A 26,927-nucleotide genomic window follows, 5' to 3' on the forward strand; every position below is an offset into this window, starting at 1 on the left:
ATCCTTTCCTTACCATGTAACATTCCCCTTCCTCCTCACAAACCCTATTCCAACAAGCCCTTATATTTTCTAGAAAAGGCCCTGGAACGAGCTGCACCAGATTCTGTGGGTCTGGGTTCCCAAACCTTGGAGCAGCTTCAAGCTGCACTGCGCCGGCCAGAAGTGATCGCTAGTGGCGGGGCTGTGCTCTGGTTGCTGCTGCTGGGCGCTGCAGTTTGTGTTCACCGCCGGCGCAAGGCCAGAGCCCACCTGGGTATGGGTGAGTGGAAACTTAGGACTTGTATAGCACAGTGGAATATAGAGTGGACTAAAGAGGGATGGGTTGGCTGGGCTGTGAGGAGCCAATGGGAAGGGGATATAGGTCCAGACAGCTGGACCCTGGAATATGGGATGAAGCCCTAAGTTATGACATGGAGAGCTGCTAGAACTCAGTTTCTATTCTCTCCTTCTCTAGGTCTTTACAGATACACCAGTGAGGATGCCATCCTCAAACACAGGTGAGAGAAGGAACCTGTGCAGAGCTGATGGGTCAGAGAGTATGTGACAGAGGAATAGAGGGAGGTAACCCTTCTTCCCCTGAACCCAATCTGTCCAGCCCAGATCCAGAAGATGGAATATCAATAAAACCACTTTTATTGTTCAGAATGAAAGCAGGGGAAACTGTCACCATTTCTATCCTCTGTTGCTTCCAGAAGCAAAAACTTCTGCATGCACAAATAGACAGCATTTGGGATCCAATGTCTAGGATTGTAATGGAAATTATATTACAAAGTATCACTTTCTCTCGATGCCTTAAATCAAGTAAATTTTTTTTTTTACCATATATAGTATTCTAAATATCTGCCTGAGCACTTCAGCTCCTTGGAGCTCTGTCTCCTGTACCTGAAAGTGGTTCAGAGTAAAGGCCCGTCCTTGCCCATGATTCATAGAATGAACCCCACAGGTCCCAAGATGGAAGATCAGGGAAGCTTCCCTAATTTCTCCCAGTACACAACTTTATCCCAACCTATCTATTATTTAGCTATCCAGGCCTTGGTTAACGTGGTTAAAAGGCAACTAAGAGCGCTGAACATAGAGTCAAGAAGACCTGAATCAAAATCCAGCTTCAGACATAATAGTTGTGTGACTATGGATAAGTCACTTATCCTATATCTCATTTTTTCTCATCTGTAGCAAATATCTCCCAAGTTTGTGAGGATCAAATGAGATAATAGTAAAATGTTTAAAACCCCATTATAAAACACTTTGCAAAGCATCTTAAAATACTAAAATTATGACTATTGTTATCTCATATTCTAACACTTTTATGTCTTCATCCTCTCATTCTGTTTGTAATGTTTTCAATTGTGTGTAAAATGTGTTCATCTAAATTTATCTTTGTCATTCTTGTCTTTCTGTGTGGATAATAGGATTTTCCCCTTTGGTTTTTTTTTTTTTTCTTTTTTTCTTTTTGCTGAGGCAATTGGGGTTAAGTGATTGCCCAGGGTCACACAGCTAGGAAGTGTGAAGTGTTAAATGTCTGAGACCAGATTTGACCTTGAGTCCTTCTGACTTCAGGGCTGGTGCTCTATCACTGTGCCACCTAGTTTCCCTTTCCCCTTTGTTCTTAAGGGATCTTTTTAATACCTCCTTCTGGTCTTGTTGTTTATCCTTTGTTCCTGAAGAAGACCATGACTTCGGGGAGATAATGCCATGACAGTACAAGCGAATTGATTTAAGTGAGGGAGGGCTGTGCAAGGTTACTTGCCTCACTTTTTCCTCCAGTCATCTGGTTTCAGTGAGCAGATAGAGACCAGGATGACTGTAGTTGGCCTTGGATGAAATGGGAGATCTTGGCCTTTTAAAGCTAAGGGCTTCATCAGGATTCAGTTTGACTGAGCTGCACTCAGTCTAAGTAGCAACTGAGTCAAAAAATCTTCTCTTTCACCTAGTCAAAAAAAAAAAATCTAAATAAAGAAATAAATAAATGAATGAATCTGGGAGGGAAAGACCTGCATGATTTCTAGCCAAAGCAGAGACTACTGAATAAGGTAATACGATTCAGAGCTAGAGGGTATGTTTAGAGATAATCTGGTTATGAGATCACAGGCTCATGGATCTAGACTGAAAGGGACTTCATAGGCCTTCTAGACTAACAAATTATTGTATAGATGAGGAAAATAAGGTCCAGAGAGGTAAATGACTTCTCTAAGATCTCCGAGATGGCAGACATTATTCTCTGTTTTAAGGATAGCGAGGGACAATGGAGAAAGAGCTGAAAGTTGGTAAGAACAGTTGACAGCAGTATTTTATAAGTATGTCCTGAAACTCTTAGAGTTGGAGCCTCCCTTAATTGAGCCTCATCCCATTCTGTGTTCTGATTTCTCTAGGCTGGACAGAAGCGACTCTCCCTGGCTGGCAACTACGTGGAGATCTACCTCTGGCTCTCGGGACCTCAGCAGCAGCAGCAGTCTTAGCAGCCACCTGGGAGGAGACACTAGGGATACGTTAGACTGCCGACGGTCCTGTAAGCTTGCCCTGTCATGATAGATAAGGACCATCTATCACCAAAGCAAGAAATTGGTGATGGAATAAAAACTTGGAGAACTGAAATGAAGGAGCTAAACCTAATTCTTCCCTATTTCTTCTCATTGCAGTGATTCCCTGGGAAGCCCGAAGCCCTGGTGTTCCACTCCTCCCAGATACCAGTACCTTTTATGGTTCTCTTATGACTGAGATGTCCTCAGGCCCTCTTCTCCCCCCAGGCCCCAGAGCTCCAAATATCAGACGGCTTCCACCTCAGCTGGCCAGGCTTTCCAACCCCTGGCCTAGCTTGGATAGTCTCTGTGGTGCTCCAAGGACCCCTTCTTCCCACCAATCTCTGACTCCTACAGAAGCCTGGAAAGTAGCCAAAAAGCAAGGTAAATTGTGTCTGAAAACAGGTCTAAAGAAAGAAAGAGGGAGGAAGGGGGAAAGGGACAACAATTTTCACCATCTCTCTAACTTCTTCAAAGACAAAAGGGGAAGGAACTGGAATGGTTCTAATTACTTTCTAACTAAAGGAGAAGAGTAGTAAGGGAAAAGTTTCCATTATGGTCTCTAGTTCAAAGAAAGAGGCTTATACTGATACTAAATGAGGTCCTGTACTTCGATCAAGCCACCCTAGCCTTGGCTTTTATTGTTTAAAGGGATTAAACAACTATCCAGATCTGAAGATTAGTTATAATAGAAGGCTCTCCTTACAAGCCTTGCTGGATTCTTACAGCCAATATTCTGAGTGACTCTCACCTACTCCTAAACCCCCCTTAGACCTATCAAACACACTGGGTCATTAGAGACTGGACGGAGATTGGGGGGGAGGGGGCTAGGAGAGGGCAGAGAATCATGTAGAAAGGAGATGTTTATAGAGGATTAAAGACTTTCCAGATTGGGAATGGGGACAATCCCTCTTTTTTTTCCCTCTGATCCCTGGCCCTTTAGACTAGTTTAGAGAGAGAATGGAGATGGGATGAGTCCCAAGCTCTCCACATTCCCCTACCTAGTTCTCTGACCATGCTTTCTTTTTGTAGAGTTGCATCAGGCCAATAGTTCTCCTTTGCTGCGTACCAGTCACCCTGTGGGGCTCTGGGCCTGGGAGCTGGGTGGTGGAAAGGACTTCAGGAACCTTTCCCAAGGCCCAGGTGAGACCCCTGGATGTGCAGTGAGAGAAGACAGAGATTGTGGTTTGGTGGGGTCCTCTGTCCTATAGCCTTTGCTTCTCAGTTTATGATGATCTTTCCCCTTGAGCTTTAGCTCCCTGGTTCTTAAGTATTATAGACTATTTGGTGGATCCCTTATCCAAATCCATGGATGGTATATGTGTGTGAGACAGACAGACAGACAGAAACACACACACACACACACACACACACACACAGATTGAGATCAGGTTTAAAAATGTACCATAGGGTGAAACTGGGTGGAGTTGCTCCCTCTCTGGCTTAAGGCCCTGACCAATGTTAAGTTTGATACCTGTTATACTCAGGTCTAATCATGTGATTAGTACCAAGAAAGACCCTGCCCTAGCATTATAGTCTCTTGTCCTCTAAAACATGTAGGTGCTGCTGACTACATATCACTATTTTCTTTTCTCCTTTACCTTATCCTAGACCATTTTGAAATTTTAAAATAAAGACATTTATTTTCAAGGAAAAGAGTAAAAAACAAAAATCACACATTGGCATGAGAATCAGAGCTGCCAAAAATATCTGTGCAGTACTGAGCTGTACTTTCTTCAAATCTTATAAATGTGCCCCCGTTAATTGCTCAGGTCCTCCCCTACTGCCCCAAATGGGGCATTATCTAGCCAGAACCAGAGGCCTACCTTCTACCTGTCTTACTCTTTCAGAATCTCCCTACTCCCAATGACTATTATCCTATCCAGAATCCTGAATGTGAACAAGTGGCTCAGGTCGGCTTCTTCATGCTGAGTTTGGCCTAGAGGTTTGTTTAAAAAATCTTAGCCAAAGTTACAGTCTATACAGGAGTCATCCTGATACTAGGGCTCCTCTAACATATATTAGGTAATCTTAGCAACTATACCATCACTCTCCCTCTTGTTCTAGAATAGGAGCACATCAAACTGATAAGAAATATTCCATCACCAAAAACACCTCCAAAGTTCATGAGGACACATTGTTTCTTCACAGGCTAGGGCCAGGGGCTTCTGGGGGCTCCAGTATCCCTCATACCCTGGCTTCTGCTCTCCAGGAGCTGTACCCCGGACTCTGGCTGCCTGGCGTGGCATTGGACCCCCGCTCCTCAACCCCAGGAATGAGTTGACTTCAAGGCCCCTCCCTCCAGCACCCCCTTCTCCTGTCCAAGGGGTTCTCAACAAGGGCCAACAGAATCAGTAAGAGGGAATGGGGAAAAGGTATCAGGAATTTTGGCTCCTTGGGAAGTCAGACTTGGGCTAATAAGATGGAATTAATTGCCAGAAATCTTTGGGTTAGATGGGTATAAGGCCATTGAGGGCAGAGAACTAAAAAGGGGCCATATAATGAATATATCTACTTTCACTGACTAGATCAAGTAAGAACTTCGTGGAGCCTCAGATTTCATCCTCCCTGCCCCTCATGCCAGCCATCTCTCCCAAACTCCCCAGCCCCTCGGCCTCCTCCCTTTCTGGTCTCAGCCCAGCTTCCAGCCACCTGTCTAGTTCTTCATTGTCCTCCCTGGGAGATGAAAGGGATAATGTGCTGACTCCTGAAGATGTGGCTCTGTGCTTGGAGCTTAGTGAGGATGATGATGAGACCCCCAGGTGAGAATTATGGGGAAGGTGGGCTGGGGAAAGTAAAACATCAACAAAACTGGAGAAGCTTTCTGAAACTCAACTCCTAACCATTGTCTGAATGAAAACTTTTGATCCCATGCACAGAAGTCTTTTTTTGCCCCCCCCCCCATCCCTTTGTCCCTCCAGGAACAGTGGCACTCCGGTCCGAAGGGCACCATCACCCCCCACCAGCTATGGCTATATCAGCATCCCATCTGCCTCTGGACTAGGGGAGGTGGAGGGCACTGCAGGTGGGGCCGGGCCAGAGGGTCTGCTATGTCCACCCCGTCCCTGCCACACCCCTACACCCAGTGAAGGGTCTCTGGCCAATGGATGGGGTTCAGCCTCAGAGGACAATGCCTTCAGTGCCCGGGCCAGCCTTGTCAGCTCCTCCGATGGTTCTTTCCTTGCTGATGCCAGCTTTGCCCATGCCCTGGCTGTGGCTGTGGATAGCTTTGGCTTTGGATTGGAGTCCAAAGAGCAGGACTGTGTCTTCAATGGTATGTCCCTCTACCCCTCAAATATCTTCAAAGTGACATACCTTCTCCTATCCTTTTTCTGCCTACTCTGGGAGAGTAACAAGTCAAAGGATTCCAAGCCCTTAAACTTTCCTCTTGTTCTGTCCATCTCCCTGTGGCTTCTCTTTTAACTCAGTGTTTTCTCAGAGATCTGAAAGAAAACTGTCCTAAAGTCATCCTTAGTTTCTTCTCACATTTTATCCTTTTCACTTTCAGGAAGTTTTATTTTCTTTCTAATTTCAATTTCTCCAACTGACATTTCCAACATTTCTTCTTGTTCTGGACTCACTGAAAATGGGGAACCCGTTAAATACCAAACTAGATGTAGACAATTCTTCCCATGACATATAGGAACTCATAATTCTTTCTGTCCAGCCATCCAATGTGCCCTATTCCTTCCCTTCTGACATGGATCCCTTCCACAGGGTTCCAAGTAGTAGTTGATGGACTCCTTTCTAACATCTTGTTCATCCCCACCAGACTTCTCTTCACCTCCTTCCCCTCAAGATGACCCTGCCCTGACTTCTACCCTGACTCTACCAGTGTGGGAGTGGAGTGCAAACTGGATTGAAGAAATGGAGAATAAATATAGTCATCGGCTGCCTCGGGGGCTACCTCCTTCCCGCCCTGAGATGGAGAAAGGTCCATCCCGAGGGAGGCAAAAGGCTGGCCATTCTGTGCTTAAAGCCCACAGTGAGTGTCTTTCAGGCATAAGAGCAAAGGGAAAGAGAGTGGTGGAGGCATCTGGGAAGGGAAAAGGAATACTTTTTAAAGACTGAGTGGTATTCCTGGGGCATGAAAAAACAGCAGTGCCAACCTCATTTTAATTCATCTTCTTCATTTCTAGACTCTTGATTGGTAAACTGAAAGTGCCTGGAGATGGAATGGAAGCTGTTGCCTATCTGCCTTTAAATTTGGAGATGTGGATTCTTGAGTTCTAGTCAGTGCTCCTTCACTTTCTGTGACCCAAGATCCATCCCCTTCCAAGAGTTCAACAGAGTTTCTCCTCTTCTCGGACTCTGAAGAAATAGAAACCCAAAACTGGAGCCCCTCAGGGGCTAGGGAGGAACACTGTATTCCTAGTCATGCTTTCCTTGGTCCAGCTTTCTCTGGTGGAGGAGTAGATCCCTCCCATATGTACCATTGATATCAAAGTGGTAGGTAACATGGGTTTTTTTTTTTGTTTGTTTTTTTTGTATGTGTATGTGTGTAACACAATGAAGGCCTTTTGGGAGAGAGGGAAGAATGGATCACTTTAGACCTTCCCCTCCTTCCCATAGAGCCTCACTACTCCATTCCAGGGCCCAGGGCTATTTCCCTAGGCCAAATCATCTTCTCTCTCCCTTCCCTTCCAAATCCACCCCTAGTGTAAATAAAGAGAAATTGTTGTCTGAGCATTGAAATCCTATGATAGTGATAAGGCCAAGAGCTTGGGGACTGGGATCAAGAGAATGTGCAATGAAGAGGTTAAGAGCAAAACACTAAGAGAGATGAAGAAAAGCTTGAGTTGGTCCCTAGAAAATGAAGAAAATTTCCATTAGTCAGTATCATCCAAGTCTGGGTTGGAGAGGTGATGACATTTTTTGACATTCTGGTAAAAGATGATTCTCAGTGTCTAGAAGAAACAGCACCCTCACCCTTGTCATTAGAAGTCCAATAGGAACCAGAGCTAGATAGGACATAGTACAGGGATCAAGTACTTTTATTATCTTATTTACAAAAAAAAAAAAATCTCAGCTAGAAAGTGGTAGAAGAGGTATAGGGGAAAAGAGTTGAAGGCAAGGAAGCACAATTAACCTCTTTGGCCTCTAATGAGCCACTCGGCTCATGTTCAGAGCTCTATTCCCTGGATGGGTAGGGGGATAGAGGCAAAAATCCATCTTTTCTCTAGCCCCTACTATCAGAATAAAGGTCTTTCCCACTTTACCTAGCATCATAGACTCGTAGAATAGTTTGGTCAGCTAGTCCAACCCCTACCCAAAGCATGAATTCTTTTTACACATCCCTTTTTTGGGATTTGGGATTCCTTTTCTTTTAGTCCAAAACCACCCTTCCCACCCCTCTGGAGAAGACTTCCGATGTTCTTGTTATCATGAATAAGAGTCATCTCAGTTCCTGGAGACATTTAGACACAGAGATATAAGGAGCTTTGGAGGTGAGGCATAGAAGGCATGGGAGAAAAAGACTGGGAGGGTGAGCCCCCTATCTTAGATTCTCTCTCCCCTTTGCACCTTTGCCTTTCTCAGAGCTGCCCACCTAAGTGGGAACATGGGCTCCTTTATTCTGGTTCATCCATTTAGGAAATCCCCACCTCTCTTTTCTGAGCTTCTTTTTTCCATCTTAACCCTTTTACTCAAATTATTAGAGTGCCAGGAAGAAATGGGGAATTGGGCATTTACAGTTATGGACAAACCCATAACTCTGAGGAGTGTGTGGGTCTGTGTGTGTGTGTACACTGTGGAGAGGAGGAGTACGTTGAATGATGACCAAAAAACTCTCTAAGGCTATAGACCCTTTGACAGCTCATTTCTTCTTCCTCAAAACGATTCTTTGTCACATTTTATTATTTACTTTCTTCCCTATCCTCCTTCCTAACTTGCTGTTTGTTCTCCATCACCTCTATCACCTCTTGGTATTTACCTCCCCTGTGCCTTTTCCTCCTCTTTCTGCCCCCACCTTCATTTCCCGATGTTCCCCCCCTGGACGACGGTTCCGACCAGGGCCTCTGGAGCCCCGGGAACTGCTGGAGCCTCTGGAGGAGTTGCTGCCAGCAGTGGAGCAGGCACTAGCCCCCTGGCCCCGGGGCAAAAAGCTGGGTCTGCTATATGGGAGCCAGGTTTCCTCTGTAGGGAAAAAGAAAAAAGATCCAGGTACTAGAAAAAAGACGAACAATCACTGCCACTCTTCTCACTGAACTTATGATCATATTCTAATGAGAGAAAACTGAGCAGGAAAGGAGGACAGAAAATGAAGGATGAAGGTAGATTACCTAACAGAGTGCTTATATATTATAGGAACTAAGTATGTGAAAGATGGAGGACGGTAGGAGATTTGAAAGTAATCAAATGCATGAGTTCCACTGGGGATGAATTGGGAATTTAAAATCCAACATCTATTAAAAAAGAGTTGAAAATTTGTTCCTGGTAAACAATTTTTACATTATAACTCCACACTAATCCCTTCATTGCCCCACATTTGGCCCCTTCAATCTACCCTGTGACTACTTACCATCAGGGGGATGATGAGTCCCTGGGGGTATAGCTCGAATCATTCTTTTCTCCCCTCTCCTCTCTCGTTCCAGAGAGGAGATATTTCCTATTCCTCGAAGCCCTACAGCCCAGCCAGCCTCCTCTTCCGGTGGAGGGAGGGGTGGTGGGGGCAAATCTGGGAAGGAAGAGCTTTGATATCAGAAAAACTCTTTCACTTTGTCTGCTTCATCAGCATATGTAAACAATCTTTCTGGCATAATGAGACCAGAAATAAACAATTCTGGAATGCTCTTCCTCTCCAAATCTGGGGCTTTCCCCCGCCCCCCCCCCCCCCATCATCTAGCTCATCACTATAATTTCCTGATTATCTCATATAAAACCACCATTCCCAACCACTGTAATACTACTTACCTCCCGGACTCCGGTCCTTTCTATAAGGAACAGCTTTAGATTTTTTCCGGATTCGTGCACGGGATCCTGGGGATGAGGAAGTCATTTCTCTAGGTGTCAGTCTGGCTCTAACTATATGTTTGGGAGAGAAAGGAGTTGAGGTTAAGGACTAGTCTCTGGGAAGGAGCTTGAAGCTAGAACTTTAGGTCAAAGGGTGTCATACAGCTGAAGGTGAGAGAAGAATGTTAAATTAGGAACAGCCTCACCTGGGGTGCTGGTAGTACAAGGGACAGGGCTCAAGCTGAGGTGTCCGGGGGGCATTGGGCTGGCACTCAGGCTTGCAGGACCACCTTCAAGGCCACTCAAACTGGAGTGGGATAAGCTGAGAGGAGGACTTGCTCCAGCAGGCACCCTCCTGCAAAGACATGGATCTGTTAGGATGTGGGAAAACATCACCCTACAGAGACAACAATCAATAAAGACTCAGTTCATAGTAGGTCAGCCCTTTCTAATTTATACTCTTACTCTTCCATAAAGAAAAGGTATAAACCCTTCATGACTCAGCTATAAACTCCAGCTTCTTCAAGACTCCTAGGCTTGGGACAGCTAGGTGGTGCAGTGGACAGATCACTGACTCTGGAGTCAGGAGGACCTGAGTTTAAGTCTGGCTTCAGACAGTTGCCACTTACCAGTTGTGTGACCCTAGGCAATTTACTTAATCCAGATTGCCTCATCCCTCCCCCCCAAAAAAAAACCAAACCAAAACAAAACAAAAAACAAGTCTCGGAGGATTCCTACCTGGGTGTATGGTGGATACAGACAGTTTCAGCAGAAGGCTGTGGTGGCTCAGGGGGTGAGGGGGTAAGAGTTGCTGTAGATTGATCTCCATAAGAAGGAGTGGGAGAGGGAATGTTTCCATGGGAGGGGGAAGCCCTGCAGCCTTCAGCTGGGTTGGACTCTTCTAGGAGGCTTCTTTCAGGCAATGGTGGGCACCACTCATCAGGTTCTGAACTGGGGACAAGGAGAACAGGAGAAGAGGAAGAAGAATAAAGTTGTTCATCTTCCCTTCAGCTCCCTCCAGTTCTCTTGCACTCTCATTCACTAGGCATCATTGATTGATAATCTAGAATAGATGGAAGAGAACTCAAGTCATCTAATCCACCCCACATCTGACTCCACAATATCCTTATAAGGTGGTCATCTGACATCCCTTTGAAGATTTCCAGTGATGAATTTATTCCTACCAAAAGGACTTATTCCAATGTTTGGGACAATTCTAACAATTAGGTTCTCTTGGGTCTTTTCACTCTAAATCACCCAAGAACCTAAGTACAATTCTTATAAAATCTGCTCTCCTGAATCTTCCATACAATCTCTCTAGTTTTCTCTTTTGGACAGACTTTAAAACAAGCATAATTCCTTGTCCGTATGGCTTGGTACCAAGTCAGGAGGCCATCTTACCTGTCCTCTAGCTCTTCCTCAGCTCCCTCCATGCAGTTTAACTCACAGGAAGGGGGTGGTGGAGGCAGTGGTTCAGGCCAGCTCAGAGAGGGGGTCTGTACAGGCTTTCCCAGGATCTTTAATTTCCCCCCCCTGGGGCCTGAGAGGAGGAAGGATAAGGGGCACACAGAGGTCTTGTTCAAAGGAAAAGGTATGAGTGGAGGCAGGAAAAGGTGGTAGGAAAGGTGTTAAAAGGAGGAAGGGAGTATTCAACTGAAGAATAGGGGTTAGGACAGGTTTAGGATATGAAGTATGAAGGAAAGAAATTATAGGTAATCTCTGGATTTGGGAATGTTAGAATTTGAGGATATATAGAAGGCATACCACTATCATCCTGGCTCCATTCTGGTGGAGCATATTGGGTGGTCCAGGCCCCAGGTTCCTCAGGGGATTGAGAGGGGAAGCCCCCATGAAAGGTTTGAAGCTCCTCACCAGCTGGGTCAATGGTGCTATAGATGGGTCCCTCCCCTGGGGCTGAGGCCCCCCGAGCTGTCTGAGCCAGGTATAGAGAGATCCCTGCCTCTGGGAAAACAAAGGAAAACCCAGGGAGAGAGGCAGGGAGACAAAAGAAAGACCAGAAAGAAAGGACCCCAGGGAGAATGAGGAAGGGGAGGGGAGGGGAGGGGAGGGGCTATATTTCTTCCTTCTCTTCCCTATCTAGGACCTAAATGAAGCATCTAAGTTTCTTCTTCATATCCCCCACCCAAGCAAGGAATGCACAGGTTCTGGGATTCGGTTCCTGGATTCTTTCTAATATGTCTAACTGATTGGTGAAAGAGAGGTGAATTGGGATGATAGTACTATGCCTTACCATTGTAGTATCTGTCATCTGAGTCAGGATTGCTAGGGCAACAGCTTCCCCTGGGCTCCTGAGCTGTAGGACTTCGTGGTGGATGAGGCCAGGAGTCTGCTAGCCAAGGGTATGGGGCTGGGCTATGGCCCATGGGAGGCCTAAGAGACAGATCACTGGAACTGTGAGGGCTGGGGGGCGACCAGAATTGGGAGGACAGCTTGATGGGAGATTTTGGGGAGTGATCATCTTAGAAGGGTGGAACTGAGAAGGAGGTCAGGACTAAGGTAGATGCAGTTTGAGGCATGATTCCCAGTCGTTGTGGTGGGAATGTGAGGGCAGAGTTAAGGGGGAGAGGTGAAAGGAATTATGAAGAGGAGATGAAGGGAGAAATGAAAGTTCCATCGGAGTTATAGATGCGGGGATTACCTGGAGCTGGCTCGGGAGAGGCCCTCATTGTGGGGGAAGGAGACTGGGAAGACAGATTGGGTAATTGAGTGAGGTACCAACTTTGACCTCTGGCCTGAACCCCATCCTAGATAGAGCTATCTTACCTGCTGGCGTGTAGGCAAAGGAGGCTTCCAAAAGACACAAGTGGAAGAAGAGTAGGAACAGGACAGGGTACAGGTGAAAAGGGAGTGACAGGTCAGGAAAACAAATCCCACCCCACCTCCATCCCCTAGCATTTTACTTTCACTTATTAGAATCCCTAAATTCTTTAGCTTTAAGTAAGTTTTAAGCTTTTCCTCCGCCTTGCAGAGGAAAGGCCTGTTTCAGCCTGGGAGGCACAGACCTCCAGTCTCATCCCTTCCTGCAGACCTCTTTTCTTCCTTTCTCTCCCAGCCGTCCCCACCCGGCTGACCGAGCCTTGCTCACCATTGTAATGGCTGAGCTCCTTGCGCTGCCTCCGGCGCCGATACAGGGCGGCGCTGAGTCCCAGGAGAAGCGCTCCACAGGCGGCTCCGCCGCCAGCGATGAAGGCTGGCTCCCGCAGCACTTTTGCCAGGCGCTCGGCAAGCCCGGGACCCACCTCCGGGCCGGGCCCAGGCTCTGGTTCCCTCGGGAGTGCTGTGCAGAACAGGGAGGTGTACACGCATGAAAAGGCAAGCGAAATCCTGGGACTCGGAAGAGGCTTATCCCGATGCCAGAAGAATACTCCCCTGGGTATCCCATTTTCCAATTAGTATCCCAGTCCGCGTACCCGCTTTCTCTGGCACTTACGCAGATGGAACAGTACCGGGGGGCTGGCTATGCCCACGCCAGCGCTGGTGGCCGCAGCCACTTGGGTTCGGTAAAGGAGACCTGGGAGAAGTCCCCGAAGCACTGCGGACCGTGCCCAGCCTGCGGCAGATTGGTTCAGGTGGAAGCGGCTCTCATTCCCCAGGCACCAAATCTAGAAAGATCGTGAGCAGTGGGGTCGGGGACGCGAACAGTAGGGTAGGGGACGCAAATAGTGGGGTAGGGGACGCGAGCACTGTTCTTGGATCTGGGGCACTGCCCTACTTAGAAACTGAGACAAGACACAGCAGAAGGGATCGATTTGTTGGCTAAAGTCTGCCTCCCACCTCTCCCACTCTCAAGATTGTAGAAGTATAACGTTCTGAGCAAAGGCAGCACTTTGACCAGATGTACTTTTCCTGTTCAGAGGGCAGATTCTATTCCATTCTGATAATTCCATTTTAGAACGAACACTGTCAGACTGGAGCATAACCAGAAGTAGGTTCCCAACCTGTGGAAGGGACTTGAAACCCATGGCATTTGAAATTTCTTAGAAGGACCTGGGTATATTTAGCCTGCAGAAGACATGGGGTTGAGAGGGGGAGGGGCATCATTTCTGACTTCAAGGATTTGAAAGGCAGTCATGTGGAAGAGGGATGGATCAGAATTGTTTTACTTGGCTCCGGAGATTAGAACTAGAAACAATGAGTGGAAATTACAGAGAAGCAGATTTCAGCTCCATAAAAGGAAAACTTCCTAACAATAGAGATGTCCAAAAATGGAATAGATTCCCTTGGGATGCAGGAGAATGCCCCATCACTGGAAGTGCTTAGAGACTGGATGATGACTTTTTGAGGATGTTGCTCATAGAATTCACAAATGGGATATGAATTAGACAAGATAAGCTCTCGGAGTTCTACCCTAAATCTCTGCAGGGCAAGACCTCCAAATATACTCTGCTTCTTAACCTCATTATTCTTCCATATCTATCTGTCTTTCAGTTCCCCTTTTCTTTCTTCCCTCTAAACCCATAGCCTTACATGTAGGCCCTTCCAAGGGTCCCAAACCCTACCAGTCAGTTCTATTTGGCCCATTTCCATTCTCATTCTCTCTTCTTCCTTCCTCTCTCCCCCACTCCTGTCTCTCTTTGTCTCTTTTCTGTCTGTCACATACACACACACACACACACACACACACACACACACACACACAGAGTGTTGTACCTGGTAGTGTTGAATGATTCCATTTTGCTGAGTGGCTATGGGAGGCTCCCAGGAAACAGTGATGCTGCTGTTGCCATCACCCCCCAGGGTCACTGTCACTGCCTGGGGGGGCCCACTAGGGGCTGAACCAGGGTGGGGGCATGGGGAAGAAGGACATAGACAATCACTGAATGCTCTCAATTCCTTGATCTCCAAACGTTTTTTCCCCAATATCATCACATAAACAAGATTGGTTGCTAAGGAACCCAGCTACACATCCCCATTTGGCTGTCAGCGGGTAACCCCTTCAGTCTTCAGTCTCAACTCTTCCCCTCCCTTGTACTCTGAATCCCTCTTGCCTATCCCTCCTTGGTTCCCCACCCCCGCCTCCATGTCCTTTCTCACCCTCCTCAGGGGTGGTCCTGGTTAGAACAGTGCTCTCAGGCCCTGGTCCCTCCCTGCTGTAGGGCTGCACCTTGATTTGGATCTGTGCACCTGCTGGTAGCTCTCTCAGCACAGCACTTCGCTGGCCTGAGGATCCTATGTCCAGAACTGTCCAGCCACTTGAGCCTACTGCCCTCCACAACACCCGGAAGCCCCACACCAACTGAGAATGGCCATCCACCTGAAGAAAGAGGCATGCTAGAGTAGATAAGGACTACTGGAAAGAGGAAGAAGAGGCCTACCAGCCTCTAAGACCTCAACTCCTCATGGGTCAGACCAGCCTCCGCCACCCAATGGACTTCATTTTCCCAACCCCAATTCTTTGAGCTTTGCCTCCTGGTGTTTATGTTACCCTCCCCTGCCCTCTTTCCCCTTACTCACAGTCCAGGACACCTGCAAAGATGTGGGACTCAGGAATAGGGGCTCCTGCAGTTGAACAACCACATCAGCCAGATCTCGCTGCCCTTGCCATGGATCCTCAATTGGCCTGGAGGGGCCACTGTCTGCTAATCAGAGAGTCCCCTCAACCGGGGTCACAGGAAAAAAAAAAAGAGGAGATTGGCTATAATTCTTGCTTCTCCTCTGACCCTTCCCCAAGCCAGTTCTCCAGTTCATAGCCTAGGGGCTCAGTGGGAATAGGACAGCAGAGTAGTTTGGGGGGATGGGTACTAATATCTTCCACCTAACACCGCAGGGTAGGTGGTATAGCCATGGAGGGGTTTTGGGGTTTGAGATTTCTCCTAGGAAAGGTGTTCCCTTTTACTTAGATCCCTCCAGGAATGTATGCAGCAGTGGACTGAAAATGGGGGCTGGATAATCTGAATCTCCTATTCATTTCCCCATATCGAGACATGATCTTCACTCACCCTGGGTCTGAACAGGCTTGGAGACAGGACTGGGTTCACTAAGACCCCAAGCCCCTGCTGCTCGAACTAGGAATAGGTAGATGGTGTTGGGCTGCAAACCAGTGATGGTATGCGTCTCTAGTTGTATACCATCTGCTACTGTCCTCCAAGTGTTACCAGATGCCTGGCTGCAATGGAGAAGTATGACTAAGGGAAGAACATTGATCCAGCTTGACAAGACTTCTGTGATTTCACTCTGCTCCAAAACTTTTCTGCCCTCTTTCTATCCTCAGTCAGAGAGGGAGCTGAAGAGCCCTTGCCCACAATAACAAAGATCTCAGAAGCAAAGAACAGAAGGCCCAGAACCCAATGCCTACTCCCTCACCTCCTTGAACTCTTACCTGAAGGCTTCTATCACATAAGAAGTAACTGGTGATCCCCCAGCCTGTGGACTGGGCTTCCAGGTTAGAGTAATGCTGTTCTTGGTGACTTCAATAATGGCTGGTTGAGAGGGAGACCCAGGGGGACCACTGGACTCAGTAGGGGGTTCTACATCATCTACAGGAAAGAATTAATTAATGAAAAAGCATTTTGTTAATATTAGGGATATAAAGGAAAATAAAAGTCTGTTATGGGATACACTTCTCAGAGACAGAGTAATGTGGATGATAAGGAAGAAGAAAGCATAAAGATTCCCCACTCACATAAATTCCAAGCTTGAATTCTTCCATTTAATTCAATAAACATTTTAAAGCACCTACTATGTGCCAGGCACTGTGCCGTTTTCTGCTTCCCTTCTTAAAAGCAATAAATTGAATGTTTGGAAGGTAGAGACTGTCCTGGGATATTGAGAGGAAGTCACTACTATGATGGTTAGATAAAGACAAATAGAAAAATGGATTGGGGAAAAAGGGATATCTCACCTTGGACCCTTAGCCAGCCATTCCATATGGCCTGCCCTTTGGAACTCTTGGCCACACAGCTGTAGAGCCCCAAATCACCCTCCTGAAAAAAGATAGTTTACTGACAACTGAATTAAATGGGAATTAGATGGGCAAAGGATGCAGAGGGATGGGTGAAGTACTATGCAAATTTCAAGGGAAATCTGAGATCAGTTGAGGATTGTACTCTGAAGTTAAGAGACCTAGCAGATGACTATTGCTTTGAAAATGTTAGGAGGAAGAGCTCGGAGGTGTCTTGATTTGACTCACCTGCAAGTTGGTGATATGCAAGGTGCCATTAGCCAATAGAGTAAGTCTCAGGTCTCCACTGTCTATCTTCTGCCCATCCTTCAACCACTGGATATTGGGTTGGGGGTTTCCAGTCACTTTGCATGGCAACCACACAGAGGATCCAGATGCCAGAGTCTGATTCAATGGTCCATGAAGAATTATGGGAGGAAAGTCATCGAGGGAAACTAGGGAGAAAATGATGAACCAATTCAGAAGAAAGTCTCTGAATCAATTTACAGCCTTCTTACCTTTACTTCTCTAAGTCATTTGAAAAGTAGGAAGATTGCTTCAATTTGGTACTATTAGCTTGGTTCCACAAATTTATCTCATTAAGTTATTTTCTTGTTTCCCAGGCTCTGAGGATCTTCCCTAGAAACCACCCACACCTCAATCACTTTGTATAGATTGCAAAAAAGCTACTTTCTTTTAGCTATTTCCTCCCTCCAGTTGCATGTACCCCACTGATGCTTACCATCCTTAACCTCCAAAGATGCCCTGGCCAGAATGCTACCAGCAACACTAACTGCCTGGCACACGTAGTAACCAGCATCCCCACTTTGCACTTCGGTGATGTTGAGTTGGCCACTTGGGGAAACAGTGAAACGCCCTGTGGACTGGGAGGGTTGACTAGGGAAGAGCAGAATCTGGAGACAGATAGAACCAGGAATCTTAGGAATCCTGAGGAGGAGAGAGAGCTGTATCTTTTTTGAACCAAATTAATAAAACTCTAGAGAGAAAACAGGCTTATAGGATCAGGGATGGATCACAATTAAGAGGCCTTCTACTTTCCAGATTTAAAATGCTTCTGGTTAAAGGAAACACTAGTGATGTGCAGGAAAGAAGGCATTAAGAGATATTGCAAAGAACACAGGACTATAGTCAGGAGATCTCAAATACCCCTGGGCCACTTTGTTTGGATCTCCCTTTGTTTGGATTTGGCCCTTTTCACCCATCCTCCCATTTGTCCCCACCATATGTCATATTTATTTGGGTACACCATTTTACCAGTTGAATATAAATTCCTTTTGTAGGGAGTGTTTCATTTTTGTGTTTGAATTCTGAGTTTCTTATTTGAATAACCATTGCACATAGTTGGCACTTTAAAATGTATGATTAACTGGTTTCTAGTATTGACTCTGCTACTCTGTATTACCCCTCCCCCCCAAAAATTCTTTTTTTGTAAAATCAAGAAATTGAACTACATAATGTCTAAGGTCTCTTTCATGCTAACATTTAATAATTCTAGGAGATTTGGGATCTAGAAATGGGAGAGGGGGAAGTTGCAGCCTGATCGCCAGTGGAAAGAAGGGTTTACAGTCTATATTGCTGTGTTCTATTGTACTGATGAACACTACTTCTATTAACTCTGCATACCTCCCTTGGCAGTTATTCTTTGTATTTCAGTTTTAATATATATTTAGACATATTATGCTCAATATGTTAATTTCTCTGAACATATGAGGCCAGTTACCTAGGGAAATTGGAGCTGTTAATCTGAGTTAAATGAGAGCACAGAAACAAGCTTCCCTTTGTAAATGTTTGGGGAACCACTGGCAGCATCCAAATGTGGCAAAAAAACAGTCATGTAGCATCATCAGATTCTGATAGATTTAAAATGGAAGGGAGCTTAGGGGCCAACTGATATAACTCCTACATTTTACAGATGAGGTCCAGACAAATTAAGTGATGACCAAGATAGTAAGTTGCAGAATCAGAACTAAAACCCTAAAGCTAAAACCAGGAATAAAACCAAATTTCATGTTGTTTCTCTAACATCACTTCTACTTTTCTGTTCAACTAAAAAAAAAATACCTATAATAACAGGAAAAAGAAAATAATCACAGAGATCTATATAGAAAAGAGAATCTAGAAGATAGTCCAAGGGATGTCCCATTTTAGAAAAGGAAGAAGAGTCATTCTCCCTGTTAAAGACCAAATGGTAGGAAAAGGACACTAAAATGAGGGTCATCTCTTTGCTAACTTAGGTTAATAAGAATGACTGAGTTGTCTAATATGTGGAACTAGGCATTAAAAACTGGCTACCCAAGAGAGAGATAGATGCTCTAGGGAGAAGACTTATGAACATATATAAGGTGAAGGCTTGAGGGAACACTGTAACATGTAGACAAAGATTTGGGAAAACATTTGTGGAAAAGAAAAATGTAAACTCTAGGGATGACATAAGAGTATTGTCAAGAGTACTAGTTGTTAAATTTTCAGTGGGAGCACTATCACTTCATAAATCAGCAAACACTACAAATTAGGACTTGAATTAATAAAATGATATAGAAAATGATAAGATTAGATTTAAAAGTGTCTCATGTAGAGAGCTGGTTTTTAAAATTTATCAGCATGCTACTGAATAGACACCTACCTGACTACCTTCCTTTTGCCAGAAGATAGCTGGTGGAGGATTCCCTTTGGTCTCACACTGGAAAATCACAGTGTCTCCTGGAGCTGCTATCTGGTCCTGTGGCTGTGTCACTAGCTGGGGTGGGACTGAAAGAAGGGAAAGAAAGGAAAGTGGAAGTAAGAGGATAGGTCCAGCCCCAAGAGGAGATGCTAAGTCAATAAGAGAACTGAGTGGTTGGGGGGGAAAGGCCAATTTTGATGAGTAAGTAGCCTATCCTTTTCTTTTCTCTCACTTTTATTCAATTTTTATTCTTTCCCTCCCTCTTAAATTCACTGACTTTGACCAATGCCTTCTCCCATTTCATGAACTAAGTCCCTAGTCCTCCAACCAAATTTCTCTTAGTTTTATACTCGCCCTCCCCACTTCTCTATTAGCTTCTTCACTGGCTTCATTTTGCTACCTCCTATCCCTGCTCCAATGATTCCACATTCCATTCCCTCCTGTGACTCCCTCCACCCTCAAGCAGGGTTCTTACCATGGACACTGAGAGATCCAGAAGCCTCAGCTCTGCCCACACTGTTCTCAGCCACACAGGTATAAGTTCCCTCATCTTCTGCACTCACTCTCCCGATCCGAAGACTGTAGTCACTTCTGATCTCATACCTGTTTCACTCCCCACCCACCCACCCACCAGGGATGGGTTGGTAACAGCTATGTCTCCTTTCCCTCCCCAACCCTGAAACTGTACTGAGGAAACTGTGACCTTCCCAGGACAGTCACCAGGGTCAGGTACACAGACAAGTCATGGACAGATTGGGGATTATGGACACCACAGATGGGGTGAATAGGAAAATGGACATGGGTTCAGAAGTCCAGATACTGAAGCCACGGGGGTGAGTGTGGCTGCCTCCCAGTTCTCTGGAGGAAAGGTAAGAGAAGTTCTCTTGATAGTTGGGGGTCCTGTTGAGTAAGAAGGGGGCTTCTCACCTGCCAGTGGGCAACTCCCCCTCCTCCTTTCGCCAACGCAGATGTGGTGGAGGATCCCCCTGCACCTCACATGGGAAGTCAGCAGGGGCATCAGCCAGGACTACCTGGTTCACAGGTCTGCGTAGGAAGGAGGGGCGCTCTGCCACAGAGGAATGGGCATAAAGTTACAGGGTTGTTTAGATGACCCTTCAGTCCCCCTTCCCCAACCTTAGGAACTCCTACGTACCAAAAACCACAAGTTCAGCTGCCCCACTGTCACGTTCTCCTGCCACATTGGAGGCCACACATACGTACATCCCAGCATCACTCTTGAGTGTGTGTGACATCATCAGTTTCCCACCGCGAATCTGCGCAGTATGGGGACAGCTCAACTCCTTTGAACTTAACTTATTCCCTATTTTGTTCCAATCCTCTTCTTTCCAATTCTATCTTTTGTCCATGTTTTATCCTAAAACCACCTGCTGGCTCACAGGACAACTAGAATCCACTTTATCTCCCCAACTTCTTATCTGATTTTCTTTCTTGCTTTCTTTTTTTGCTGAGGCAATTGGGGTTAAGTGACTTGCCCAGGGTCACACAGCTAGGAAGTATTAAATGTCTGAGGTCAAATTTGAACTCAGGTCCTCCTGACTTCAGGGCCAGTGCTTTATCCACTGTACCATCTAGCTGCTTTTCTTTCTTTCTTTCTTATATTCTTCTCTCTCTCCCTCTCTATCTCCATTCTGTCTTTCCTTCCTTCTCTTCATTATCCTCTTGTTCTGCTTTTCACAGTGAATATCTAACTACCTAATCCTATTCATTAGTAAATTATGTACAGAGTTTTTGATATGCTTTACATATATTAAATCATATCAAATTGCTTTACAATTTATTTCTCTTGAATTCAAGATACCATTTTTAAATTAAATGATCAATCCTTTAACTCAGAGTAGATGATTATTAAAACAATGCATACTAATTTTGACATGAATAAATTCCACTGACTAAAAGGTATTACAGTATGAGTCAGGAGACCTGTGGTCTAATTTTTTCTCTGTCATCAACTATCTTCATGATTTGGAGTAAGTCACTTCCTTTCAAAGGGCTTCAGTTTCCTCCTCTGTAAACATGTGTAAGGCTGGGTTAGTTGATCTCTAAGATGCCTCTGCACTAAAATTCTATGATTTTAATACCCTTATACTGAGGTCCGATCACTTGAGCATAGATGCTCCCCTCATCCTAGTGGCCCCACCCTTTCCAGTTCCTCACAGTGATTCGTCCTTCCTGCTCCTTGAGGCGAAGATTGTCCTTCTTCCAGGACACTGAGGGTTCTGGGTGGCCCCTGGGAGGCACACACTCCAGAACTGCGGGTTCCCCCACAGCTACCACCACATCCACTGGGGACTGCCGGAAGTCATCTCTCAGGACTGAAGAGAGGAGGGAGAAATGACAGGAATAAAGTGGGTTCCAGGAAATGAACCAGGGTGGTTGCAATTTACCTCTCTGAAAGTACAGCGGTCAGATGTTAATATGATTGCAGAGGGGGCGAATTCTGCCACTTTATGGAAAAGAACTAAATTTGTGGTGCATTATAATATTAAGCCTGGAGAGATGGGGAGCCGACCTAGGAAGGGTCTGCAGAGTTCCAGGGCCATACTAAGTAAGTAATTAGGAATGCTGGGATTGTGGAAGCAACTGTGGCATGAGTTAGATTAGATATTTGCCCTGAAGCCTCGGACCGGCTTAAACGCGGATACTCACCCGCCACCTCCAGTGAAGCATTCCGACTGGCCGCTACCCCTAGGTAGTTGCGAGCCACGCAAGTGTAGACGCCCTCGTCTGGACGGGCTCGGCGTCCGTGCACGATTCGAGGGAAGAAGAGCGCACCACTGGGTAACAGCAGGCGGTGAGCCCGCGGATCCTCGCGGGCCGTGGCCACGCGGGCGCCGTCCTTGTACCATTCAATGTCCGGCCGGGGTCTGCCCTCGGCGCGGCACGGCAGCGTGGCAGGCTCCCCCCGGGAGACCAACAAATCTGGCGGCTGTTCCACTATGCGTGGCACTGCGTCCTCCGGTCCGGCTCGCGACCCTGCAAAGCGGAGGAGATGGCAGGACCGACCAAGCTGGGGGTAAACTGAGGCATGCGATCCCGAAGTGGAGGGTCAGTCTTTCCGCACCCCTTCCCACGGCGCGGATTTCTTACTGTCTCGTGACCTTCCACTCGCGAAATCACTCCCCCCTAACCGAGATGCTGGGACACCCCGGGCTCCCCGTAGTTCTAAAAAGGAGACCTCCCGAGGAGCGCTTAAGGCCCGGAGCTGAGAAAGGCCCAGTGTGGGAGTCACAAACAGGTGAACAACTGGAACATGGTTGCACATTGGCCTTGTCCCTTCCTGACCTCCGGACAGCCCCGAGACTTTCCAGGTTCCTGGCTATCACTGAATAAGAGAAAGGTAAACGGAGTGTTCGGGGCTTACCTGGGTAAGGGCAAAGGAATAGAATGACTTTTCGGGAAAGTGTGGTGGTGGGAGAGGATGGGAGGAAGGGGGGAAGAGATCGGGGCTCTCGTTTACGAGGAATTGTAACCAGTGTGGGCCACTGGATGTCGCTACTGCCACACGTAAGAATATCATAGGCCCTCCAGGTTGGGGCAAGGGAGGGTGCCAAGGATACCCTTTGAGTGAGTAACCTGGAACTCTTCTTGAGTGCCCTTCGGCTCCGGGCTTTGGTTTGAAGTTCACTTTTATTTTCCTCTGCTTAGAAATTTCGAAAGGCGATAGCTCCTTTATTCCCTTCCCTGATCCCTTGGATGAGAAGGGGGGGGGGGGGGGGGGGGGGGGGGGGAGGGAAGGGGAAAAGGGGAAAAGGGAAGATTTGTACTAAATTACTCCTTTAATTTAAATTAGTGCTATGGATAAACCTATGATTTTTTTTAGGCATTGATATATCTTGGATATTTCCCCTTATTTAGGAAGGCTGACAACTCTGCAAGATAACTTATAGGCTTAGGGAATTGTTACAGTCCCTAAAAGATTCAATAAATTGCCCTGGCTAGTATCGGAGGAGGGATTCGAAATCTCGTCCTTTCTTCCAGGCCAGCTCTCTATCCCCTATGCCATGCAGCGAAATCTCCTTTTTCTATTTCTGCCTCCGCTTGCCAGTCTCTTCCCAGTCCCACTTTTCCTACTAAATCATAATCAAGCATCAGATAATTCAATAAACCTCGTTGAAGAAGGAGAGAGAGAGAGAGAACTGAGATTCTTTGCAGTCATTTAGAGCTATGGAGAGAGGAAATTGTCACTGATGGGGCTTCAGGGTTTATGTTCTCTGAGAAACGATGCCCGGAACTTGGAAAGTGAAGGGCTCTCAAATCACCTGGATTCCCTCTCCTCCACTCTACCCCATCCTTGGACTTGTTCCTCTACTCCTAATTCCTTCGGTCAACAGCTGCGGGATACTGGTCCCCAGAATTCCTTTCCTTGTCATTTCTAGTCCCAAGAGAAGCTTCTACACACCAGACTAATGAATAGCTTATGGGCATGTTAATGGAGCCTGGGGGCTCTTTGCCTAGCAATCAGTGTACAATGATACTTCTTTTCTTCCCTCGTTTTTTCAATTTAAGACCCTATTTTTTAGCTCTGGAAAGGACCATAGAAGAAATCTTTGTTCCTCTTTAATCACTCCGTTAACTGTGTTGACGAAGCTGTCACCTAGGGAAGTGAAATACCTTATCCAAGCTTACACAAATAACAGGTTGCAGAGCAAAGACTCCAATCCTGATTTCCTGATCCCAAATGCAGCACCGTAGCCCGAAAGTACATTTTCAATCTTTCTCTCTGCTTCTACCCACCCCCATGAGCTAATGCCAGCATCAGTATCTTCCGATTCGATAGTGACCAGAAAGGTTACTGTAACCTTTCTGAAAACAGATTCTTAATGAACAATCATTCTGAGGTAGGACGAGGTGGAAGAGTAGGAAAAGGAGCATAAAGAAGATACCAAGAAAAATGACAGAGTTGAAGTTCGGAACTTGGTCGATAGGAGGCAGGTTTTGGTCATACATATCCCTAGGTACGTAATGAACAGCTTCCGCGCGCTTCCAGCTGCGCTCCGGGGGCTTCGGGTTGTCGCAGTCATTTATTAATCACTGTAATTAGCAGTAATGACTCCAACTCCCGCAAGCTTCAGCTCTACTGGAGCCCGAGGCTGTTACCCGACCGTGGAGAATAGGGTTCGGAGTTCCCCTAAAATGCTCAGCTAAACGCTTCCTGCGGCTCATCCCCATCCAGCTCCGTGCGCCGAGAAACTCCGAGACCTGATTATTCTCTCTATCTGGGCCTCAGGATTATTTGCGTTATTTGGGCCGGACAGGCCTCTGTATGCCTCTGGGGTCTAGGGCAGATCCCCTGTCCCACCCCTTAGCTTCCACCCTACGTAGTTCATTAGCATTAGCCCCTTCTTACTTTGGATTCCACTACGATGGTTATCTCTGTGCACCGGAACCTCACTTCTCTCCCAGTGATGCTGTAGTCTAAAGCCCCACACCCTTAACTTCATTCCCAGAAATTCCAGAAGAACCCATCTAATCCCTGTCCCGATAATGACTCGTTCACTGCCATCAGCGACCCAAAACTTTTTTCTCCTTAATATGACTAGGGAAGGAAAAGGGAATGAGAAATTCTTAGCCCCGGACCTCCCAAACAGAAACATGCCCAGAGCAGTTTGCCTTTCCTTCTAACAGCGCGCACTCCCGCAGAAGTGGAATCCCCAAGACAGGGCGGTCTCACCGTTGAAAAGGGGATCCCCGGGGGGAAGGAGGCTGTGGTTGAGAGCGACCAGAGAGGAGTTGAAACCGAAGAGCAGATCGCTTGAGTTGGAGATATCCCCAGCCAGGGAATCCGCGAACAGGTTCATCTGCAGTAGCGTCTTTAGCAGGTAACGTAGCATGGCGGGGACTGGGACAAGATTGGGGGCTCGGGTCCCAGCCCCCTGGTCCGAGCCCCTTGATTCGAGAGTTGTGCGCCCCTCCACAGCCTCTGTGAGTTGCCACAACCACTGTATTGCTTTCTTTCCCGCGCGTCCTCTCAGTCCGGTTCCCTCCTCCTTCCCCCTCCCCACTCCTCCTCCCCAGTTCAGGCAAGTCCCCTGGGGACTGGGCGGGCTGAAAGCAGGTGCCAGGGCCGACCACCGCGTAATTAAGGGATTAATCCGCCTCCCGCCGCCCTTTACCCCTCCCCTTCATACAACTGCCTTTCTAGTTGGGAGAGGGCTGCTTTAGTTTAGGCCCAGGTTTGAACCCCAACCCGTCACTGGAGAACCTCTTCCCTTCAAATCCCAATGCAGAGAGAACAAATTCCCACCTTTACCCCGATTCCTCTACCTCTCCAAAGGTCAGGCTATAGATATGGGATCTCACTCTGGCTTCCTGGAACCCTACTTCTCATTTTAGGACGTCTGCTCATTTTCCTGATCTGTGAACTAGTACATTAATCTCCTCTTTCCCAATCTTTTGTACCTCTCCCTGTGGAAAACTGGGGTGAAGAGCCAAAAGAGTGCCTTCCTCAGATTCACAGGGAAGGATTCACTTTTCATATACCTACAACCAAAGGCTTGATCTTGTTTTGGAGAATGGAAGTGAGTGTTCTATATCCGTGCCCTCCCTCTTGCCATGCTATCCCCACTCTATCAGAAGCTATCTCTTGGTCAAATGGTGTTTGTTGTAACTAAGAAAAGAGAGGCACAGCTGGCCACTAAGGGTTCTTGACTGCTCTGGAGTTCAGATAGATGAGCTCAGTCCAGGAGTGAAAATGAAAAGAGGAGGCAGTAAAATGAAGATCATTTGCATATTTTGTGCATCAATCCATTCTTAGATATCTCATTAAATTGCTTTTATACCTTTAAAGAGAAAGGAAATGGGCCAAAGGGAAATGAACCACAATCAGAGAACAGAGGAAATCTCTTTGTATCTTTTAAAAAGCATTAATGTTTTAAAATACCCAATTGCAGAGGCATTTTAAGTATCGGGGCCTTGCAGCTTGGTATTGGAGCCAGGAAGACTTGGGATCAGGTCTTGCCTCTGACATATATTTGCCCTGTGGCCATAGGTAAGTCTCTTAACTTCTCAATCACTATGACTACAAATTTCAGATAAGTTTCTTTCCATCAAAGGCATTCCCAAACACTTGTGAAGATCAATTGCAAGAGAAGAATTGGGATTGATGCAGAGTACATACAAATCTGTTCATGTACTATTGAGGTCATACTCCAGTGAAGAAATCTCATAAACATGCCTATTAGAAATGGACAGAATATGAAAACAAATCCATCTACTATTTTTCTAGGATTCTTTCACCATATGAACTTCCAATATCTCTTTAATCCCACATGTATCCACAACCCTTATTTCTATTCCCTGGGAGAAAAAGTAGAGAAAGAACTGAATGAATTTCCAGAAGAAGTCTAGTTCCATCCTGCAAAACAGAAAAGAATAGTCAAGAAGAGTTCCTACATTCAGCAAATTGAATTATTATCCTTAAACCAAAATATCATTAGTTTTAGACCAAATGCTCTGGATAGTTCCATGAATTTTAAAATTATAGCAGCCCAATTAACTGTTCCTTTTTGGGGAGATAAGGATCCCCAGTGAAAGGGCCTACAAAGCATCTGGAACAACAGATCTCAGACCAAGCTAGTTCTCAGAATAATTCAGGCAAAATGAATTTGAACAAATCCAAAATATTTTTAAAAGGGCTTGTGTGGTGGGGTCTCAAGACCCTTTGCATTCTGTAACAGACTTTAGGACTAGGGCATACTGAAGAGACAATCTCCACATCTTAGACCTTCAACTCTTAGTACCCTTCTGTCTCTCTCCAGGAATCATGAAATGCAAAGAAAGAAGCTGATTGGCTTTGTGAAGGGGGAAAAAACTGGATCTTGGGGTGGCTAAAAGGTTCCCCCAGGAGCTGTCCATT

The 26,927-nt window shown here is 46.3% G+C and overlaps 2 protein-coding genes across 3 annotated transcripts in view; one reads left to right on the plus strand and one right to left on the minus strand.

Annotated features, from left to right (window-relative positions):
• The window catches only part of ROBO4 (roundabout guidance receptor 4), a 42,255-nt gene extending 34,587 nt beyond the window's left edge, over positions 1–7,668 (plus strand). Inside the window, exons 12-21 of one of the 2 annotated variants that reach the window (XM_031960949.1) lie at positions 74–259; positions 455–497; positions 2,370–2,506; positions 2,637–2,900; positions 3,549–3,659; positions 4,729–4,870; positions 5,045–5,278; positions 5,438–5,790; positions 6,289–6,501; positions 6,656–7,668. In XM_031960949.1, the coding sequence (XP_031816809.1) occupies positions 74–259; positions 455–497; positions 2,370–2,506; positions 2,637–2,900; positions 3,549–3,659; positions 4,729–4,870; positions 5,045–5,278; positions 5,438–5,790; positions 6,289–6,501; positions 6,656–6,663 (1,691 nt within the window). In that variant the 3' untranslated portion in view covers positions 6,664–7,668. The remainder of the gene's footprint in view (positions 1–73; positions 260–454; positions 498–2,369; positions 2,507–2,636; positions 2,901–3,548; positions 3,660–4,728; positions 4,871–5,044; positions 5,279–5,437; positions 5,791–6,288; positions 6,502–6,655) is intronic. The other variant, XM_031960950.1, reaches the window with a different exon arrangement.
• Positions 7,669–8,154: 486 nt separating this feature from the next.
• ROBO3 (roundabout guidance receptor 3) lies at positions 8,155–26,251 on the minus strand. Its single transcript, XM_031960951.1, has 27 exons — positions 24,744–26,251; positions 21,719–22,045; positions 21,227–21,384; positions 20,205–20,325; positions 19,979–20,117; positions 19,527–19,654; positions 19,013–19,137; positions 17,111–17,282; positions 16,618–16,823; positions 16,330–16,411; positions 15,808–15,964; positions 15,428–15,594; positions 14,943–15,067; positions 14,523–14,742; positions 14,139–14,260; positions 12,919–13,090; positions 12,574–12,765; positions 12,252–12,275; positions 12,127–12,169; positions 11,719–11,858; positions 11,232–11,429; positions 10,869–11,007; positions 10,206–10,418; positions 9,674–9,822; positions 9,429–9,539; positions 9,037–9,192; positions 8,155–8,651 (listed from the first exon to the last, which is right to left on the minus strand). The coding sequence occupies exons 1-27, from the start codon at positions 24,901–24,903 to the stop codon at positions 8,431–8,433; spliced, it is 4,167 nt and encodes a 1,388-aa protein (XP_031816811.1). The 5' UTR covers positions 24,904–26,251; the 3' UTR covers positions 8,155–8,430.
• Positions 26,252–26,927: the final 676 nt, after the last annotated feature.

Source organism: Sarcophilus harrisii, chromosome 3, assembly GCF_902635505.1.
Source record: "Sarcophilus harrisii chromosome 3, mSarHar1.11, whole genome shotgun sequence".
Classification (NCBI taxonomy): Eukaryota; Metazoa; Chordata; class Mammalia; order Dasyuromorphia; family Dasyuridae; genus Sarcophilus; species Sarcophilus harrisii.